This window comes from Lissotriton vulgaris, chromosome 4_1 (genome assembly GCF_964263255.1).
Source record: "Lissotriton vulgaris chromosome 4_1, aLisVul1.2, whole genome shotgun sequence".
NCBI lineage: Eukaryota > Metazoa > Chordata > Amphibia > Caudata > Salamandridae > Lissotriton > Lissotriton vulgaris.
Window position 1 is genome coordinate 1,258,320,881 of NC_141691.1, and position 22,023 is coordinate 1,258,342,903.

Genomic DNA, 22,023 nt, shown 5'->3' on the forward strand with positions numbered 1-22,023 from the left:
ATTGTGTTGCATTGCTGGTAGTGTGCTAGGCATCCATTTGTCCATTTAGTCAACTAGAAAGTCCGTTCTAGCTTTAAAAAGAGGAGGCGTGCTTTTTTAGCACGACTTACCTAGTTATAATGGCACTAAAATGTTAATATTTTTCGTGTATAATAACTTTTTCTGTGACTTTTTTTTTACAGCAAATCAAAACAATTGAAAGGCACATCCGAAGACTGGAGTTTCACATCAGCAAGGTAACAGAACACATTTTCCCCTTCCTTGATTGTTCTTTTAAATTCATACTGAAACGATGGTAGACATGTAACACTGGTTTTGAAAGAATCTATCAAATTGCCAAGGAAGGTGTTCCATATATTAAGGCATCTTTGCAATAATGGTCAAAGTAAGACCAGTTCCTTGATTAGAGCTTTTCCAGACTCCTCGTGTGGCTTAGAGCGGATATGACATACTGACGGACATTCTTGGGCAGGGCAGCTCTGTATAAGATAATTACTTCCCCCGACTCTTGCATGTACTGCAGAACTCATCATGTTGGGTACCAGAGACCTGTTTCTGTAAACTCGATAGACTAGTGCGATCTCTATCGTGTAACGAGGGTGCAGTCAAGATCTCTCTTGCTTAGCTCAGCTGGGATTGTGAGGTTGGAGTCTCACTACTGGGTATAAGAAAGTACTATGGGGCAATCCAGTTACTAATGGGTGACCATCCCCACAAGGAACACTCACAGATGGCAGCAGGAGTGCACTGGGTCATCGGACCTACCTCAGGGCAATGTATGGGAGGGGGACCTTGAGAACCCTACCTGAAAGTACTAGAGCAGTTTTAAAGGTTGGACCACTACTTCCAGCTATATGGGGTGGCAGGATATCCCAACCCTTGATATGCCCTAGTGGGAATAGACACTACTAGATGACCTTGGTGCACTGTCAGGGTCCTATGGAATTAACGTGCATCAAGTCCTACTCAGGAATGCAGGGTGAATTCAGCCTCATACACGCAGAGTATTTTAAGTACTTACAAGTAAAGCATGATGTTATGAAATAAAAAAAGTCAAATGTCCAGGAGAACTCCCAATTGAAATTCGGATTGCAAACATCCCTATTAAGGAAACACGATGTATCCTTGATGTACAGAACACTGTGAAGCACATGCTGCAGCAACTTATGGACCGTTTGGAGAGAGATATGGGCCGACGATGGGATGGGAACTGGACATAAGCGTGCAAGTACCCAAGTGAAGTTGCCATCAGATCAGGGCTTAGGCTTACACAAAAAAAATGTACATTGAAAATAATTGGCCAGAGAAAAGATGGCATGAGTTGGGCTTTAAGCATACAATAGATGCTTGAGACGATGTGGTCAGGTGGGAATATCCGCCCGCACGTTGTGGGATTGCCCCTGGATTCAGTCATTCTAGAAGGTTGTCTTCTGGTTGACACGATAAATCTTATAAACCTTTGCATCCATCATCAATACCGTTCGCTTGCTGTACTACCCTGTACGTTGGCAACCTGAACAGGAAACCGAATGAAGAAAACAGGAAGCAGAATAACAACTGGTGCAATGCCCCGGCGAGTAGAAAGTTTGGCACATTTTCTTTGAAATCACTCTTACTTTCTGACCTACCCACGCCCCACCGTCCTCCTCCCTCCACCCTCCTCCTCCCTCCACCCTCCTCCCTCCATGGTCCAAATTATACACATACCCTGCCCGCAGCTGTGCGCCATAACCTGCTTTTCAGCAGCAAATGTCTGTCGTTATATATAGCCCCTCTGGAGGATGCGAGGTCACCACAGAGGTCAAGCATGCAGCAAGTGCTGAGAGCACGCTGCTCTGATAGGGCTATTTTTGAAGCCTGGCACTCCATTGTGTCTGTTTGAGAGGTGATAAGCTTCTGTTTTCTTCTGTAAGAGGGCCGGGAATTTCCTGGCTCTTCTGTGTTTGTCTTCGAATGTAATTCGCTGTCTTCCATTAATGTGCTGCCCAAGCTCAGCAAACCCAGTGGGCCTGAACCTCTCTAGAATCCCTCAGCCCATTAAGCCCACTGTCCTAAAACTATATTCGGTGATCTTTTTGCAATCGTGGGCAGTCCTATCCTAAAAAAAAGTTCTAGTTGAAAACTATTGGTTTCTACTGTAACCAGTTACCAAGTATGTGGTTTTGGCCGTTTAATGGCCTGCAATGGATTGCTGTTGATTCAAGCTCTATCATAACAAGCATTTACAATGCAATGGTCTCGTCTTTGTTAAAGTTAGAGCTATTGGCATTGCAAATGTCATGTTTTTCATTTTTTTTAAACCAATAAATATATGGTATTGTCATTTACAATGGCAATAGGTGAGCATTAGAGAGTAATAGCTTAATCTCTCGCAAATGTGAGATCTATTGCATTTGCACACACACACACACACACACACACACACGCGCACACACACACACACACACACACACACACACACACACACACACACACACACACACACACACACACACACCCCCACCCCCACACACAGAGCCCCACACACACAGCCCCACACACACAGCCCCAAACACACACAGAGCCACACACACTAAAAAAGCTCAAATCATGAGAAAATGGGTAATATAATTTGCATAGAGCCGTACACAGCCAATCAAAGCACCGCCCATTCACGAAATCCTGAATACTTTTTATAATTTATATTATTTTTCGGATCCTATTAATCAAATGGCACATTACTCATTTCTGTAATACCTCAACGCTTCTTCCCATTAAATGTTTCAATCAGAATACCCTAGATTTCTATACGAACCCGAGGCGCTGACAGTGCACTCCGGATACTGTCGATAAACAAAACTATGTTACTGCTCAGTGGTTGAGCATCAGTAACCTAGAAGCGGCAGATATGAATCACTACTCTGAATGATTCCACATTTCAACTAGTCTATACATATAAGATGAATACCTTCGAGATGGATAATAACAACACACAATTTACGAATACCAAACCAGTTTGATGTGTACGTCGAAATAGGGTCAATGCTTTGCTATTAACATTCAACAGCGAGCACAATTAAGTTTCATTGTCTTTTACGCCAGTATCTGCATTTCAAGTAGTATTAAGAAACTAGCATATCAAATTTGCAACGTAAAAAGAAACATGCATTTATAACAATCTGTTCAAGCAAACAGTAGGAAAAGCAAATATTTTGAGCGGTACACGGTAAAAAAACATGGTACGGGAATTTGTAGTAAACAATTCCTTCAAATAAGAGCCCCGCCCCCATTTTCTCAGTATGTTTTGCAAAGCAGTATCTGATGATCTGATCATGTGATCACACCACCAGGCATTGTATCACAGCGGCCAACATGGTTACTTAGAGGGATCGCTGGTTGCATGTGTTAGGTAGGGATTGTCTCGGAGGAGGGGGGCTCTCCAGACAAACGCAAAACACAGAATTCTATTATTTATGGAACCCAAATGAGAAAGGGTCCCAGTCCCGGTTTGTTCCTGTGTTCACAGGGCATCGCAAAACAAATCTTCCACAAATGCAATCCACAGATGCAGAGCCTTGGGCGTTCGCCAGCCCCTGCAGGCTGCTCATGTGAAGCGATCCTGACAAAGCCGCACGAAGTCTGTTTACAAGAAACTGCTGAGCAGGCTGTGATCTAGGGGGGTATGACCCCCCGACAAATGACAGCCAACCAGGCTGCACCTCACATTTGTGCAGCCTGTCACTCAAATGTAAAAACACAACAATCTTATACAACTGCCAAACACATGCTCGTGGTATTTGTCAAATATATTGGATAGGCATGCCATAAATGCATGCATGTTGATTATATTGTATTATAAAATACACAGAGACCAGTGTTTTTGAAAGAGGCAAGTTTGGAGTTAATACGAATCATGTGTTTTGCAGACATTGGCAGCTGCAGCAAAGATGGAGAACTTTTGCGGCTGGGTGAAGTGTCCCGGATCCCGCATGGAAACATTGTGTGCTCATCACTTGGCATGTTGTGCATTAGCCTGGCACAGTGACATCGCCATCCCTTGCATACTGAGCTAGGCAAGGATAATAATAATGGCAGCTGTAGCGGTGGTGCCGGGGTTTGCATGCAAGAGGTTTGGGGGGTGCACAATTTATGGGACAAGCAAGTCAGTGCAACTAAGGCCCTTCAGCACAATCCAAGGCCTACCTATGTATTTCGGAGCCTGCTACTCGTCTGCACTTCGTCATGGGCAGTAGGCTTTATTTGTCAATACCATCCATCAGGCACAGCTTAACACACTTCCACATTGGCATTGCGAATAAATACATGCAGAAGACTAAAACCGTAGTGGGTGTACAGCTATTTCCAATACTATAAAATATGTAAAAAATGGTTGATGTTACTTTTGTCCGGGGCTGATATCGGGGTTGGAAAATGCACAAAGTGCAATATAGAGAGGAAAAGGGGTTAAGTTCCCAAAGAGAAGGCGCACATGCCCCCTCGTGCGCAATGCATTCCCGTGGACTTTCAGAGGCCCCCCTGCATGCTTGTGCAATGCTTTCTGAAGGGGGTTAACCAAACGTGTTTGGTGATGCAGGGGTGCAGCCCCGCCCCCCCCACGAAGCGCCGTAGAGCCCCCGTCCTGCAGCGCTAGGGGCAGAGGGTGTCAAACTCACCGCCCTGGTTGCGGCCTTTGGCTCGGGGAAGAAGGTGGGGTCGGAGCAAGAATCCTGACAGACTCGGACTTCCTCGGCGAAGAGACGGGACACCCGTACTGAGCCCAGAGAGCTCCGCAGTTTCACAGTTGCCTCAGGCCCGGACTCCGCTGGAATGAGTGGGACGGTGATAGTCACTCAGGTGAGAGCCACGGAGCCCCGCCCACCCACGAACGACTGGACGTACAGCAGGCAGACCGTGCTGGGGCATGTGCACTCTCGGTGACATCGGAGAGCAGCCAGTGAACAACAGGCAAGCCCGTCTCACAGCCAATCTCAGAACCGTAGCGCTCAACAGCCAATGAACAATGAGGAGTTCCAAGAAACCCCCTTGACAAGCCTCATGAAGCGATAAGGAACAAGCGCTCGCCATTTGCTCCAAGCCCCCTCCTTTAAGCCCCGTCCTTTTTGGATTGGGGGGCGTGTTTTGCAATGATGACATCACAGAGAGAAAGAACAGGAAAAAACACACCACCCAATCCGAAAAAGACGGGGCTTAAATTAACAGACAAACCTCTTCTCCAATGGCTGGCCGCCATTTAGGAAGCCAGCCAATGTAGAAGAGGGACTGGTTTCAGGCCCACTACTAGAAAACATAAAATCTCGCCAGTGAGACTGCGCGAGCGCAGGCTACGCTAGCCGAGACCTAAAAATGGGTACTCCTGTCTGACAATGTTTTTATTTTAATTGATATTTTCTATTTAACCAACAGCATTTGCATTGTTTTTCCATCTGACATTTTTAGTCAAAAATTCTAAACTCAACATGACACTTTTCTTGTATCCAACGCAAAACTTTAATAACTGGTCAACTAGCCTTTTAGTCAGGGTGTGTGCTGTCTCAGAAATATATTTGAGTAAACTGGTGTAATTCGCATGCTTCAATTGTTTTAATAGTACTGACTGAATATCCGTTTTAGGACAGTGTGTCCTAGAACAAGTGGTGTGTGTGTGGGGGGTCCTTGCATTGCATGCCAAGTGGACTGAGTTTTTGCTGTGGGAGAAAACTGTCCAACCGGATAAGTGACGTATACTGTTACCTCAGATGCGATGGCATTGTAATGAATAAAATCTGATGTGTGATGTGAGAACTTTCATTGTTCTTATGTTCATGAATTCCCCTTATTTTAATCTTTTTACACCTCTGATCCTCATTCTGACACATTCTTAGCCCACCCTCTCCTAACCCACGTCACCCTCCTAATGTCCCTGCCTCTTCACACTCCTGAGTCTCATGGACATCATTTAGGCTGGAGCGACTCCACCGTTTGAGCGGCGGAGCATCGCCCCACTTAAATGCCCCCCAAAGCCCCAGAGATGAAAAATAAAATGGTGTATCATTACCATCTTATTTTTCTTCATCCCGTCCTGAACAGAGTGTCCGGACAGGGAAGGGCCTGCTTAGTAACAGCAGGGAGGAGTATTGGGCAGAAGGCTGCCTGTGCACTGCATAAAGTTTGCATGTCTCTGTGGCCGGCCGTCTTGCGACGGCCAGCCAGATGTGCACTTTAAATCTCTCAACCCAGCAGTCTTAAGATAGCTGGTTTGAGAGCAAGTGCATGCTTCCAGTGCACTGGCGAGTGCCAAGAAAGGCCGCTCCCTCCAATCAGGGCACTGCTTTCATGCTGATAACAGTATGTGAGCAGTGCCAGGATTGGGCAAGGGAGTTTGCTGGTACCCGCTCTAGAGTTCCACTGCAGTTCCCACTTTTCTTTATCTGGCCCCTTAAACTCCTGATCTCACATAGCGATAGTTTTATTTACTTCAGAAATCTACTCATAAAATTGCCTTTTGAATAATTATATGAAATATTAACCACTTTAATGTGCATTGTTAACTTATTCACAAGCGAGTAGACCGGTTAAATACATCGTTCTCAGGGTAATCCTAATGCAGGAATAGTTTCTTCACTACTTAAGTTATTGTTTCGGTTAACTATTCTTTTTAGGCAATTTCAAATATAACCCACTTCCTACGCAAAGACCCCCCCCCCCCCCCCCCCCCCGTGTAACTTGCTATGCAATATTTATCCAGTTTAATGTGTAGTGGCCAGTTCGTCAAGTTGTTTGCATCAAAGTTGTCTTACTGAAGTCCGCGCTAAGAGAGCCAAGGGAAAGAAAATTATATTCGGATGATTTCCTACGGGTTCGTTACACTCCCGGGGCCTCCTCACTTCCCCACTAATCCTGTCTGGGTTCAGGAGTAGCGTGTTACTCGCCAAAAAGCGCTTCGACGGCTGGTCATGGGTTGTAAGTGCTATATAAATGCAATTATAATTACCATTCCCACACCTATCACAGTGGGATTCTCTCACTCTCCGCCCCCCCCCAGCCCACACTCTTTCTCTGGATTGGATTGCCCTATTTTCTTCACAAGATTGCCACCTCAGTCCAGGAAGTATTGGTTCCTGACCCTAGCTTTTCCTTACAAGTCACTGTTATCAGCTACGTCAGCCATCTTGGCTCATTGAAAACATCTCATTCTTAGAACTCGCAGAAAACATCAGGTTAAAAAAATGAAAACGCATGCCTGGAAAAGTATGGGTTGGACAACATGTCACTGGACCGCAACCCTCCTTGCTAGGTTAAAACTGTCTCGTGCTTTTTGATTTTGTTCTCATTCTGCCCTGCTGTTTTACATTGATGCACTTCCTGAACTTAAGTTAAATGTGATTGCATTCGTTCATATATGGAACAACTGATTACATTAAAATGCATTGCTTTTCATAAAATCAACCATTGTGCAAAAGAGTGGTCTTTCCTTTGCTCTTCCATCAAAGCACTCAATTTAAGATTTCTATTCAAGTGTAAGTGAAAAAGATCGCGCCCCTGTCAGGAACGTTGGATTTTAGTTCCATGGATGTAACGTGTCATATTTTGAAGTAGATTATACTAACTTTCTCTGACTGTCCTCTAGTATGTGTGAAATGACCTTTGGGGGCAAGCAGCATCGAGACAGTGTTGCTACTAGAAGAATAATGCTGATTGTGATCGGCTTGTTTGTCTGGTGTTCGCTGTAAGGATGTTTCGTTGGCCCATTCAAGATGACAATTTGCTGTTTGGGCTTTGCCTCTCTGGTTACAATAAAGAATGTTTGAATTGAGGCCATTTGTTGTTCATTGGCGCCCTCTTGTGGACTGCAGTTCTGGCGCCAGGTGGCAGCGACTTACTACTTTTAATGTTACATCAAGCTTTTTTGTCTGCAAATTGGTACGAGATTTATATTAAGTTGTTTGGGCACTGATTAAAGTAAAAAAAAAGTAACTGTTACTTAACTGTATTATAAAAAAGCGGTTGTTCTATCTTTTCCTACCTCTGATGGAAAGTATTAATTCAACTGAATCAACAGGTATTTATTTTATTTTTTAAAGTGACTTTTTATTGCTCCAAACTATCTCTAAACATTATTCTTGTTGCGGGTGGTCCTGTGCCAGGTCTGGGATGTCCGAGCTCATGTTTTTGTGTTCTCTGCAGGTGGATGAGTTATACGAAGCATACTGTATCCAAAGGCGCCTGAGGGATGGGGCGAGCAAGATGAAGCAAGCGTTTGCAGCATCTCCTGCCAGCAAAGCTGCTCGAGAGAGCCTGTCTGAAATTCACAAGAGTTACAAGGAGTATACCGAGGTGCTGCCATAGTTCATTAGTGCAAACTAATTACTTTTAGCCAATTTGACAAACATTGCAATGAATACCTACATGCATGCTGTGAGGGCCCACACTTCAGCAGTTGCCCTTGGATCCAATGTACTATACAAGAATGAAATAAACTTGATGACAGTTTAATAAAATAGGAAGCATCTTGACCCTGCAAATGCATTTACTTATCTTTCCCAAATGCAGAAAATATCTGTGTGTACACTTAATTTTATGGAAGTGGCTATGAGTAAGCGTTCGCATTTTTTTTCATTTTGATGATGCCAGAGTGGTAATTGCCCATGTGCAGGCTATTTAACCCCTTTCAGTTTAATCTCCTCCACATACTGGGCCTGTTTGCTCAGGCGGTACACGATGGCAGGTGTGGGTGCGGAGAGCTCCTTGTCTCGACTTTGTGCTCGTGGTCCTGAGAACCCTTCCACAGAGCAGGGCCCGCGGGATCATTTCTTGAACTACTGATTGCTCAATGATTGCTGCAAGGATCCGGAGAAAGGTCCATGCCCCCCAAATCCTAATACATTGCAATATGTCCACGTCACCAGTGGTAATCAACAGATGGAAAGTCCTATTCAAGATTCTCTATATCGCAATGATTTCACGAAGGAAAGGAGCAGTCGACTATCCACGTCAGGGGCTGTCATGCAGTGTTTAGTGTATACTTAAATTGGGGGGAGGAGGAGGGGGGGAGGGGGGGGTGTAATCTGACTGCAATAGTGGTGAGACGGAGGGCCCGATTCACAAAGGTGAACTTGGATCTGAAGTAGACATTTAGACCTGCAGTCTGCCTTTAGGCCCGAAGTCTGCCTTTAGACCCAAAGTGCTATACCTTTGTGAAGACCTTTCTATTCCTAAATGTAATGCATAAATATGACCTCATTTTTATTGCCTCCTTGTGTGCCCTTGATTAATTCAATTTTCTGTTCATGAAACTGCGAGTATTTCTGATCATGTGTTTAAGTATTTTCTTCCTGGGTAAGGACTTTAATTTTGCTTCTTCTGATTCCCACTTGAGCTAAGAAGGGTCTTGCATTCTGTTATTTATGCCGTGGTGCTGCCCGTGTGCGCTTCAGTGAGAGTACATTAAGAGCTCGTCTTGCCCCCAAGTGCTTGTGCGTCCTCCTAAGTCTGTCTTGTCTTTTCTCCCTTCCTGCAGAATATGTGTACAGTGGAAGCGGACATGGAGAGCCTCCTAGGGGAGTTCCACATCAAGATGAAAGGTAATGGCGGCCTTTGTCATTCTCCATTGCAGAAAAGCTTTGTGGAGAGTGATTCCTGCCAAACCCAGACAACTTTCAGGACATTAAGGGTGCAGGTTTGACATTAAGAGCTTTTCTGTGCCCAAGGCCTTACAAGGTCATTTTCTCTCTGATAATCGACTGCCACTTGCAGGTCTGCGGAGGGGGGGGGGGGGCGCGCGGGGGGGGGGGGGGGGGGGACCTGCCAATGAGCTCGGTATGATATATCTCTGCCTGTTTTTTTCACTTAAATCAATTTCTATCAGAGCGTCTGTCTGTGTTCCATGTCTTGTAGAATGTTCCAAGACTGCCTTTTAGTTGGTACCCACAGATCGGTGCCAAGGTACACTCGATTAAATCAGGGCTTTTATCCCCAGCATCGCAGGTCAGATAGGGATGCCGTGATGACATTTAATGTAGTGAAACTTTACTGTAGGTTAGTTAAGAAACCGCAACGAATCTCATTAGAAGGTCTGAAAAGTACTTGTGACATAAGCAGTACTGAAAGAAAAGTAGTAATGGATGAAACCGCACGTGATCACAAACCACTGAACAACAAGCGTTAGCAAAGCCAATAAGTCTGCCATGGGCTGCCAGTCCTTAGCTTTTGTCGATTTTGTTTTATTGTGATTTTGGTAAAACTTTGTTGAGCAAGCTGCTGTGCCCTCTTCAGTCCAAAACAAATCATTGGCGGCTAAAAGCTAAAATATTTTTTGGTCCCAAAAAGCACACATTGCCATAGTATTCCCTGGTACTAAAGAAACTACATTGTATCCAGATGTGCTGCTTGTGATAGATAGTAAGAATGCCTTCACTCACAGTGACTGAAGTGAGCTGACCGGTTCCATGCTGTATGCTATAGTAGGCTTAAGAAAAATGTAAGTGACACGCAATCAGCCAATGGTTGAAGAGGGATGACTGAAAGCTCTCTCTAAAAAAAATAGTTTTCTTTGCTAACACGGAATTTAAAAATTAAGTCTGAAAACAGAACATTGCAAAAATAAAATCTTTCTGGAGTTAAAACGAAGGTCCCAGTTCAAACCAGTAGGCCTTGGTACAATAAGCGACTGGAACCAGAGCTGACTGTGCTATTTCTAAATCAATCAGATGTGTGCAAACTAAAACAAAACACGGATTTGCTCAGGATTTTAATTGCATGTGAAACCTATTTAGGAATAGGTTTGTTATGTCAGTTCATTTTTGCTACATTCAAGACTGGTCTTTGGTGATAGCATTATGCTACCTACAGAGACCTCAGGGAAGGCCGGGTTCCCAAGGAATATGTTATTCAGAGGAGTGCGAGAACTCTAGATGGGAGAGTGTTTTGATTCCTCCTCCTGCCCCACTCAAGGCACGAGTTAGAAAAGCATTGAATATGCGCACAAGGGCCTACATTGTGTCTGTGTTACAGGATGACCACCCTTAAGGGCCAGATTAAGTCAGGGTTTCAGTATCACCAATGGATATGCAAATACCCCTAATTTAGATGCGTCATATGCAAAATTACCTCATGAATATTCACTGTGGGAAACTGGAATGTTTTACTTGATTCTGTCTCCGAGGGTAAGCATTGAATAGCCGTGGTCAAGAGCATGGCTTAACCTGGTTGCAGTGTGAAGCAGGGTTGGACGAGTACAGAACATAGGCCCGAGCACCAAAATAAAAGTGGCCCCCATTATTGAATTAGAAAGCTAAGAAAGTGGGCTATGCTTAATAATTGGGACAGTTGTAAACTTGCGAAGAGTTGCTGTATAAGGGTTTTGCAAGCAGTTAAAGACTGTATGGAATTCAGCTTGCTGCAGGCAATTTTTGTTTTAAAGTCCGGTAAATCAGCAGTAAATAACCTACCCAGCAGACCATAAAACAGGCCCACAAAAAGCCAAAAAAAAGGCACACACTGCCCTGGCAGTTTAGCCCATTGTGCACTACCTAACTGCCCTGTAGGCCAGTCCGACCCTGATTTGAAGTAGCAGCAAAGTGTGAAAATCCATTTAGAGCCAAATGAACAAAGGTCCTAGACAGATGCAATAACTAACAAACAAGCTAGGCTGCAGTAAACTGTTGGCACCACTGCCTGTAGCTCTATTTTCACACAGGCCTGACATAACTTCATTTATAATACACACTGCGCCTAAAAGTGTTAGTTTTGATGGTTATAACTGTGCTGACTTCACGTGAACTAAAGATGAGTCCTCAAGATACAGTCACTACAATGAAATAGCTGTCTGGTTTGCCAGGAAATTTAGGTACATGGTTTTGGAAAGACCACTGACTGGAACTTCAATATTGACAGCTTCTGTAGCCTGGCTCAACCACACTGGCCCAGTATAATCCTGTCGAGAATATAAATGGAACGGTCCTATGTAGGTTTGGGCTGTGTCTCCTACACACATAGTCAAAAGTTTGGGTAGTTAGCAGAATGTCGAACTTGTGATTTTTTTTTAATGTTCTCAATAAAATAACCAGGTCCATCTGTGTTCCTAGGCTTCCTGGTAGTTGGTACTGACCTGAACCTGGTTGGTGTGCATTTCGATCAGAATAGAATAGGTGACTTGGAGAACTAAAAGTTGTAGCTCGACAGTAAGATCATAAAATTAGCAGGCAACTGAATCACTAGTGTCAAGGATAATGGTGCTAGGAGAGGACACACATGTTATGAAAGGACAGGGGAATTAGCAGGTGTCATGGGGCACATAAATGACCACTGTATCAGTGCGGCCTAGGTAGCATTTTCTAGGTCTTGCGTACCAGATGCTACCAGCAGGGCCTGACTGGGAACTGAAAACAGCCCTGGCAATTCTGCTCAACCAGACGGGGGGGGGGGGGGGTGGGGGGGCAGGGAGGGGGGGGGTGCCATTGAGAGAAGTGCCGGCTGGCTGTCTGGCTGCCAAACACCTTTTGTTGTCTTACCAAAAACTTTCATAAGGCTTAAGTTTCACCTATCATTTATCATTGGTTGGCTTTATTGTTGCTCTCATTTGCTTGCTTCTTAGTCGATGGCTTACCTCCCTCATCTTGAATTTGTCTGTCCCCTGAAACATCACCTCTTTACTATCTTTTTGAATGGCTAACATTCATCCTTTCGCATCTCATTTTGACAACAAATCTTTTGGTCAAGTTGTCCATGATAGTGCATGTGTTTTCCACCTCTCTCCCTCCTGTACTTTATCTCCCACCAAATACCCCCTTTCTCTCTGAACTGACTCAAAACAAACATTGACGAGCCTGCTTTTGTTCGTTTCAGGTTAATTGTACACATTGATTATCAGGCTGATAGCCATTTTGCATTTAAATTAATACTTTTGTTTATAATTGGATAAAAGTTTCGGAAATGATGTTGTGATATATGATATAGCTAACGACTTGAAGTTTATCTAATTGGGTCAAATAATAGTCTGGTGGTTGACTGGTAAAATTGATTTCCATTTCAATGTTGTGTATGTATGTGGGTCTGTGCTGGGGTGGAGTGAGTAGCTCAGGTTACCTGTCTCTCGAGCAGAGTATACTGGATTTCCCTTGAGCAGCCTGAACCAGATGTCTCTTGAGTAGCTCAGACTGGATGCTTGTCAAGGAGTGCAGGCATGATGTTCTTATACTGCAGGGGTCTTCAAACTGAGAGCCGGGCCACCTAGGTCGGCCTCAAGTGATCCTACAGGGGGAGCCAGGCTCTAGCCAAAAGAAGCATTAAGCTGAAAACAGTGCATTGTTTTCAAGGGGAACAAAATGAGTGTCAGTAATGGGCTATCACTAACATATGTTGTCACGTATATCCTAGCTGGAAGTATATGTCAATATGGATGGGACTGTGGATACTTTTATATGTTAATAAGGCTTGCCAGACCAGAATAATATGTTTGGCAATCATGTATTTGATTGCATTTTTAAAACGGTAACAGAACTTAACTGCAATGTTTAAATAAGTCTAAAGTCTAGACATATTTAAACTTTGCTAACTTAATGAAATAATTGTGAAACATTCTATATAGTGTCTTGGCAGGGTGTTGCTAAAGTAACCCAGCCCACTGTAAACAGAAGCTCTTGCAAAGGTGCCCCTGAGGGGTCAGCATTTGTTTACATTTTAAACAAAAAAAAAGTGCCCTGCAAAATTCAGCATTAACCCCTTCCTTGCTGATGTCGGCCATTGGCCGATGGCAGCACTACCTCCCCAGTGCTGCCGTCGGCCGATGGCCGACGCGGCCCCACCCGTTTTGCGGAAGTGCCGCACGGCAGGAAAATCGGGGCCGCAGTAAACGGGTTAAAAAAGCCGGTAAGTACGAATGTGAATTCCTACAGTCAAAATGCACTAAACCAAAGGTTGTGTGCCGTGCTTAGTTTGTAAAAAAAATAAGCGCTGTGGCCCTTATCGGGAGGCCACTACAGTTTGCACCACACATTGCCACTGTACTTAGGGCCGGACTGGCCGCTGCGGGCACCAGGCAATCCCCCGCTGCGCCGCAAGGGTGGGGGCCGGTTTTGGGCCCATGGGGGCCGTTTTTGTTACGGGGCCGTTTATGCAGCATAGCTGCAAAATCGTCCCTTTAAAAAAATCGGCCAAAAACCGGCCCCGGCAAAGAGCTCGGTCGCACCCCAACCTCCCCCCCCCCCCCCCCCCCCCCCCCGCGGGAGCTGGCCGAGCACTTTGCTGGGGCCGGTTTTGGTTCCCAGTCCAGCCCTGACTGTACTTACACAACCACTAACCATCACACTGCTATAAGTGTGACAATTCGGATTGTTCAAGGCTGCCAAAGCTTTAAGAATGGCTTGGGTGTCAGGCATTGGTTATTTTTTAATGTATATTGAACTTAAAACAGTTTTTCTGATCATCTTTAAATTACACAAAGAGCGTCACTATGTTGCAGCTGTCATAATTGCAGGTGCTGGCAATTAAGGGCCGGTGCCGAGCACCGGTTCTAATTGGGCACTGGTTGTGTGGCTCTAAAGTATTGAATTAATTTTCTGTGCATATTTGTGGGTGTTCGGATATGCACATATAACGTCAAAATACTCAGAATTACACTGGTTCGTATTGTCTCAAAAAAAAGAAATGCGTTCAGTGGCACCATGTCATTTTAGGAGCCTGCCTCTGCTAAATGCCAGGGAAGCGAAATACGAAGGCTATCTAGTCTTCATTCCTCTTGTGCCTCTTTATTTCATCACCGTACAGTCCTCTTTATCTCTTGTGTTAGTTCTTTTTCACTAACACATTTACACTTTCCCTGTTTTCTTTTCTTTTGCTTCCCCCTTTGGTTTAATTTTTTTGCCTCTTTCTCTTGCCTTTCACCAGAGTTGAATGATGAAAAAAAAAGCTTGCGTTCCCAAAAAAGAATGATGGTGCCCACCTCATGCAACAACCACCGGAAGTTGGGCATCAGTGCTGATGCCATAAATAGCTTTCTGATGCTAGACGCAATAGTTCTAATGCAAAATAATCCTCGAAGAGGTGGTCTGTTGCAGCTTTGTTGATTCCATTTGGTGTCATTCTTTGGTCTGTTAATTGTTAGCTTAACTGAGGACATTATGTAGCACATGTGCTTTTGGACGGAATGTCATACCTCAGAGTAGCAGAGAACGGTTGTGGGTGTGAAGTTTATGTCTGAAATGTTTTTTTAAATCGTGTGATAGCTACAAAGAGCGCTCTTGCAGGATCATTAAACAGTTTAAAAAAGTACACTGTGGAGGAGGAGCCGCGCCCTGAACCAAGATGGCCGCGTGAGGTCTCGGATCCTGAGACCCCGGCAGCCTCCAACATTATCCTGATTTAAATCCTGTGCCCTGAAGGCACTATCGAGCGACGGAGGGGAAGCGACGCTGGACGCCGCGCTCCCGGGCTCGCTCCGGTGTCGTGAGACGGAGCAGCGTCGCCCGGAGATTTGTGGCCTGCAGCCCCTCAGGTCGGGGACTAGAGTGATCATAGTGCCCGGCGGTGAGTACAACATCGGGGCCGGAAACCGGAAGTTGCTGGTCCGGCGTCATACTCGTTGCGGCCGAAGAAGTGCTTCGAGTGTGTCAGACCCGGTCTTCAGGGGTACTGTTTCGGGCCACCGACCGGCTGCACTGGAGTGATTGGAGGCCATCCTGGGAGTGCTGAGGCACACAAGTTCACTGCGCAGGTGAGCTGCCCCACGAGATCCTTTTTGAGAAGGGGCAGCGGGTCATAGCCTCATCCGCCTCAGAAGACATACAGCAGTAGGGGCCCCCGGGGGTGATGGAGCGTGTGTTGTTTCTCCTTATCCTGATGGGACTATACAATGGCTGCGATCCGATTCAGGGCACAATAGATTCCTTTCGTACTGGGGGGGAGGGGCGGAGCAAAGGCTATATCCTCTTACTAGCCTTGGTTAGCCATTGGGGGGGGGACCTGGGCGACAGGCACGCTGCGAGTTGGGGTTGGCGTTAGCCATATGCAGTGGTGCAAGGAGGGGGGTAGGTAGGCGGGGTGGTTAAAGAGATCTGATTTGGAGATCCTATTGTATACAGTAGTTACAGTAATGTTTGCATTGGGGGGTTTTCTTTATGTTTTTTCCTTTATGCATCGGGTGTTGATGTTGTAGTTCGAAGATACACTCACTGGTCAGATATCAAGAGTTAGATAGGATCGGGGATAAAAGTGCTGAGCTGGAATGTGAACGGCCTGGGAGACAAGATCAAGAGAGGTATGGTTAATCAATTGGTGAGGAGGCACTCCCCGGATGTAGTGTTATTGCAGGAGGCACATCTGGTAGGCAACCGCTGTATGGCTCTCCACAAACGAGGGTATAAAATTGTGGCTCACGCTAAATTTACCACAGGGTCCAGGGGGGTTGGAATCTTGCTTAAAAACTCCTTCCCATTGACGGTCCAAGCCACGTGGTCTGATCAGAGGGGCCGTTATATCGGGGTTTCTGGACAATGGGGAGGGAGGACGGTAACCTTTTTGTCGATATATGTCCCGCCTGGCCTCCAATCGGATACTTTTCGAGATATGGGGACAGTCTTTCTTACCTTGCCCCTGGGCCTCCTGGTGCTGGGAGGTGACTTTAACGCGGTGCTCGATGGGGAGACAGATAGACACCCTGCGAGAACACTTAGACGGGCTCACAGATGGTTGTCAGACTTTTTGGAGACAATGGGGCTTGTGGATAGCTCGCGGGTATGTAACCCGACACAGACGCACTTCACTCATGTGTCCGCCACGCATCGCAGCATGTCCAGATTAGACTATGTGTTGATACAGGCGGCGCAGGCAGCTACGGTCAGAGAGGCAAGGTACCTTGGTAGAGGTATTTCTGACCACTCTCCAATGTGGCTACAAGTGAAGCTTGGGCAGCCGGCAGTAGGTAGAGTCGCGCCAATCAGTGTGTGGCACTTCAAGGACCCGGAAACTAAGAAAGAGGTTATTATGATTTCGGATTGTTACTTTCAAAAAAACGTTGGCATGGTTGAGTCTGCGCAGTCCCTGTGGGAAGCGTATAAGATGGTAATACCTAGAGGGGTTCTGTCCTTCGTGGCGAGGAAGAAAAAGAAGCTCCAGGCAGAGATTGAGAGAGCAGAAGCAGAAGTGACCAGGTTGGAAGGGAGAGTGACTGAGACGGCGGCTCCGATGGACCTATACCTTTTTAAACTACGACAAGATGATTATAAGGGCTTAGCCAGAGACAGGGCGATTGCTCAAAATAATGCCACCCAGAGTCACATATACGAACATGGTGACAAGGCTGATAAACTGATTGCATGGCTGGACCATGGGGAGTGGGCATCGCGACTGGTGCCCGAGATATAAGGGACAGACACAGCCGTAGTTATGGACGCGCAGGCAGTGGCAGATGTGTTGTCCGACTAATATAGAGAAATATATACCTCGGTAGAGGGATATACAGAGGCGGAAAACAGCGACATGATTAGGGATATTGGTATGCCCGTGCTGTCGGAGGAGGATAAGGGATTCCTGGACTCCCCTTTTACAGACGATGAGGTGGCACAAGCCATTAGAGGGGTAAAATCAGGAAAGGCGACCGGCCCAAACGGAATCCCTATGGAATTGTATAAATTAAATGCGCATAAACTCGCCCCGTATATTCGAAATATGTTCGTTGAAAGTAAAGAGAAAGGTCGACTCCCATATGATCAGCGGGTGGCAAATATAGCTGTGATTTACAAGGTAGGGAGACCCAAGACTCATTGCTCTTCATATAGGTCTATATCACGGCTTAATGCCGAACCTAAAATACTGGCGAAGCTCCTAGCAACTAGATTGGTCAAGGTAATTACTTCCTTGGTACACCCAGATCAGTAAGGTTTTATGCCGTGCCGAAACACAGCTCTCAATCTGTGGAGGTTGCATGGGATATTGGGAGGTTCCTCGAAGATGCATGAGCCGGTGGCGCTGTTGTCTTTAGATGGCACTATGGCATTTGACAAGGTTCATTGGTCTTATCTGTTTGCGGTACTGACGAAGATGGGTTTTGGTCCGGAATTTGTTGGCTGGGTACGCTTACTATATGCTGATCCCTTGGCCAGAGTAGTAGTAAACAACTTCAGGTCGGCAGACTTTCCCCTCGGCAGGGGTACGAGACAGGGATGCCCCTTGTCCCCGCTTCTCTTCGCTCTAGCTTTGGAGCCTCTGGCGGCATGGGTTAGATGGGACCGGACGATCCGAGGCTTGAGGTGGACGCCGGACTGGGAGTATAAAATTTCGCTGTATGCCAATGATATATTGCTCTATCTCACTAATACTAGGGAATCCCTGGTCTGACTTCTAGATGTGCTGGCCATATATGGGAGATATTCTGGAGTTGCGATTAATTGGTCGAAATCGGTGCTTTTCATCCTCAGGGGCGATCCACCTGTGACTCCGCAGTCATGCCCTATACGAACTGAGCCAGTAGGGTTTAAATACCTAGGTATTTATATCACACGACACGAAGTTAAGATACGCTAATAAACTGGGAATCCCCTTGAACCAGCTTAAAAGAGATGTGGAGCGCTGGAAGGCCCTGCCACTGTCCTTGTTGGGTAGGGCAGTCTTGTTTAAGATGTTGGCTCTCACCCGATTCTTATACGTACTCCAAAATGCAATGGACCCAGTGCCGGCATCCTACTTCAAAGAAATAGAGGCCCTCCAGAGAAAGCTACTGTGGGACGGTAGTCCCCGTATATCATTTTCTAAACTCATCCTCCCCTGGTACGACGGAGGGATTGGACTGCCGGACCTGCGGAAATATTATTGGGTGTCACAACTTGCGGCGGTGAACCACGTAATATACGGACCCCCTGAGGATCCAGGATTCGCCATGGATCGCAGCCAGGCCCCAGGTGGCGATTTCACCAGGGCACTTTATGCCAGGCCTCGACGATTTCCCCTGACCGGTCCTACGGCACATGCAATTCACACATGGCATGCAGCCAATCGATATCTTTCCTGGGAGGGGAAGCTAACATTGGACACCCCCTATGGAATTCGGAGAAGCTTGGGAGTTTGTGGAAATCTAAGGGATTTGACAGGTGGGACCTCATCGGGATCACACAGATTAAAGGCGTGTGGAACGGGACATGATGCAGACATTCGACTCTCTCAAACAGCAATATAGCTTGCACGATGGTGAATACTATCGTTATCTCCAGCCATGCTCTTCTCACACACATACCCATAACACAATACTTCCAGAGTCCTCTCCTCTGGTGGACCGAGTGTTGGATGGATACCTTCCCGAAAAGGCTATCTCTTTAATATATAAAAAGCTAATCAACAATATGGAGGACCCGCTTGAGCCACAATGGAGTGTGGAGGGCATAGAGCTTGATGGTGAGGATTGGATAGAGGCGGTCTCACCCCCTAGAGTAGTTGCGATCCAGATGAGACTTAGACTGGTGCAGCTGAATATTTTTCATAGGTCGTACATTACTGGGCCCCGTCTGGTATGAATGGGTCGAATTGAGAGTGGGTAGTGCCGCAGGAGATGCGGGGAGCTGGGGACATTCATGCATATTTTATGGCAATGCGTGGAAGTACAGGAATATTGGAAGAAGATACACGAGAAGATGAGTGCTTCCTTGGGAGTGGACATACGACCGGAGGCCCGGAGGTGTATAATGAGTGTGTGGGAACCCACAGACTTGAACACGTATGGGGAGCAATGGGTGACAATGGCGTGTATATTAGCGAAGAGAAACATCGCACAATTGTGGGGGCCAGCCAGTCACCCCGGGTTGCCAAATGTGCGGAGGACCTGGATTGGTCTATGTTTAGGGAGAAGTCAGTCTATTTGGCCAGGGGTTGCCCTGTGAAATGGGGAAAGGTGTGGGGAGCCTGGAATGGTTATTGAGGAGAGATCTGCGTGCCTCCAACGAGACCAGTGGAGGTGGAAGCGCCGGAATCCCTGTGATCCATACTTGTATATTTACTTTATACTTCTGTTAAATGACATTGAATTCTTGACCAAGATGTAACTATTACACACCCGATGTTTTGTTTTCTTTTTCTTTCCTATTTTGTTAATAACAAAAAAAATACAAAAAAAACGTACACTGTGACAGGTTGCTAAATATACTTTGAGTGCAGCCACTAGGCCAAAATACTAATTTCCCTGACTATTGCAAGTCTGCAGGCCTGGACCTCGGCTTCGTTTTTGATCATTCATAATTGATAACGCCCCAGAGATCTGTCCCAGGAGTCTGGGCCTTGGTCTTACAGGCAGCAGCAGTTTCTCAGTGAGGGCGTGTGGCCACCCACACTGCTGCAGCCGCGCTAAACGTAAAAAATAAAATGGCAATAAAATATTTTCACTGCCATTCTATTTTTCACATTTAGCGCGCAGCAATTTTCAGCCTGGATAAACTGAAGCGTGTCCTTCTCTGCTGCCAATTGGCAGCATAGAGGACTGGAGGAGCAAGTTAAACCCTCTGAAGTGCGCATGTCAGTTTGGCCGGCTTAATTGAGCCGGCCAAAGTGACATGCGCACTTTGCAGCTATCCACTCAGCAGTATCAGACAGTTGGGTGGAGACCAAGCACAGCCCTAAAGGGCCTGAAGGAGAGTCCAGCCAGAGCGCGCCACCCAATCCTGATGCTGCATTCAGGCTGTTGAGAGTAGCCCCAGGATTGGCTAGTGGAATTTCTTGGAGGCTGGAGCCCATGGAGCGGACAGAGGATGACGTCGGATGTGCAGCAGCCAAGATAACTGACTTTATTTTTTATTATTTGCCACTCTCCTTGCCTGCACATTTTTGGTCCCGCTACAGAGGGGAATAGACCTCCCTTCTTTTTCTTCTTTTCTGTTGTGTCACGTTGTTGTACGTGTTGTATGTACACCCTTCACATATTTTTCTTTCTTTCTCTACCCTCACCACTAACCCTCATCAAAAAAAAGATTGCGCTCCATCCAGTGTGTTGGTCTGCACCTGGATGCATGATGCGGCCCAATGATGAAGCATGACACTGCAAAGTGTGTGATGGCAGTATTAAGACATGTGTTGTCTTCCTTTGTTTTGTCTTATGTAAGAGTACACATTTCATTTACTGTCCCTTTATGGACTACCATAGGATCTATAGACTCAGTCTGTTACCTGACATTGAATAGATGAGAGCATGTCTTGTAGTGCTTATCTGTTGTGTGAGTTTACATTGTTAATAAGGGAGCCAGAGAAGTTTTAGTTCCTTGTCTCTCCTGGTGTGTTTTTCACTTTACCACTTTACCACTCTTGATCAGTACTAAAGTGCATGTGCTCTCTCCTGTAAACTTGGTATGATTGGTCTATATCTGTTTGGCATGTTTGCTTTACCTGTAAGTCCCTTATACAGTAGTATCCCATATACCAAGGGCCTGTAAATTAAATACTACTAGTGGTCCTGCAGCGCTGCTTGCACAACCCACAGAAGCAGCCCTTCAAACCTGTTTCAGGCTTCTGCCACTGCAGGGCCTGTGTGTGCAGTTTACTGTCTCAGTGACTTGACATTTAAAGTGCTTGTCAAGTCTGAAACTCCCCTTTTACTACACATAGGTCATCCTTAAGGTAGGCCCTGTGGGAGGGTGCTGGAACAAAGGAGGAGGGGTCAGTCCTAAATGCCCATTCTTTTGAAGTTCTTGATCTTGCCCCTCAAAGCTACCTGCCAATTGTTGCCCCCTGTGTCATGTCAGTGGGCCACACAACCAACCAGAGAAGCCCTGGGGGTGCGGGTTAGGGTAGGAATCAAATGTGCACCCCAACCCCTCAAAATGCTTTGTGGGCGCTCAAAATCATGTTGGGGTGCTTTTGGGGGGAGCGGCTTCAGTGGGGTAATCTTGCTTGGAACATTTCACAATTGGCCTATGAGTTGGAAAAGAGTCATATGCTATTTTAGCAGAGGGAGCGATAAAAGTACCAAAGGGGGCGCTTGGTTACGATGGTCCAAGCATGCTTTGTGTGCTACCTTTCTGTTCGTAGACGGATGCAGCACACACTTTTCTTTCTCTAGGCTCTATCTAGAAATGC

At 46.0% G+C, this 22,023-nt stretch overlaps 1 protein-coding gene across 4 annotated transcripts in view; it reads left to right on the forward strand.

The window, feature by feature from the left end:
• Positions 1-22,023, forward strand: part of RIPOR2 (RHO family interacting cell polarization regulator 2) — a 622,104-nt gene that overhangs the window by 350,424 nt on the left and 249,657 nt on the right. For all 4 annotated transcript variants that reach the window (XM_086965454.1, XM_086965456.1, XM_086965457.1 and 1 more), the window contains exons 6-8: positions 183-236; positions 8,164-8,313; positions 9,497-9,560. In XM_086965454.1, coding sequence (XP_086821580.1) covers positions 183-236; positions 8,164-8,313; positions 9,497-9,560 — 268 coding nt within the window. The remainder of the gene's footprint in view (positions 1-182; positions 237-8,163; positions 8,314-9,496; positions 9,561-22,023) is intronic.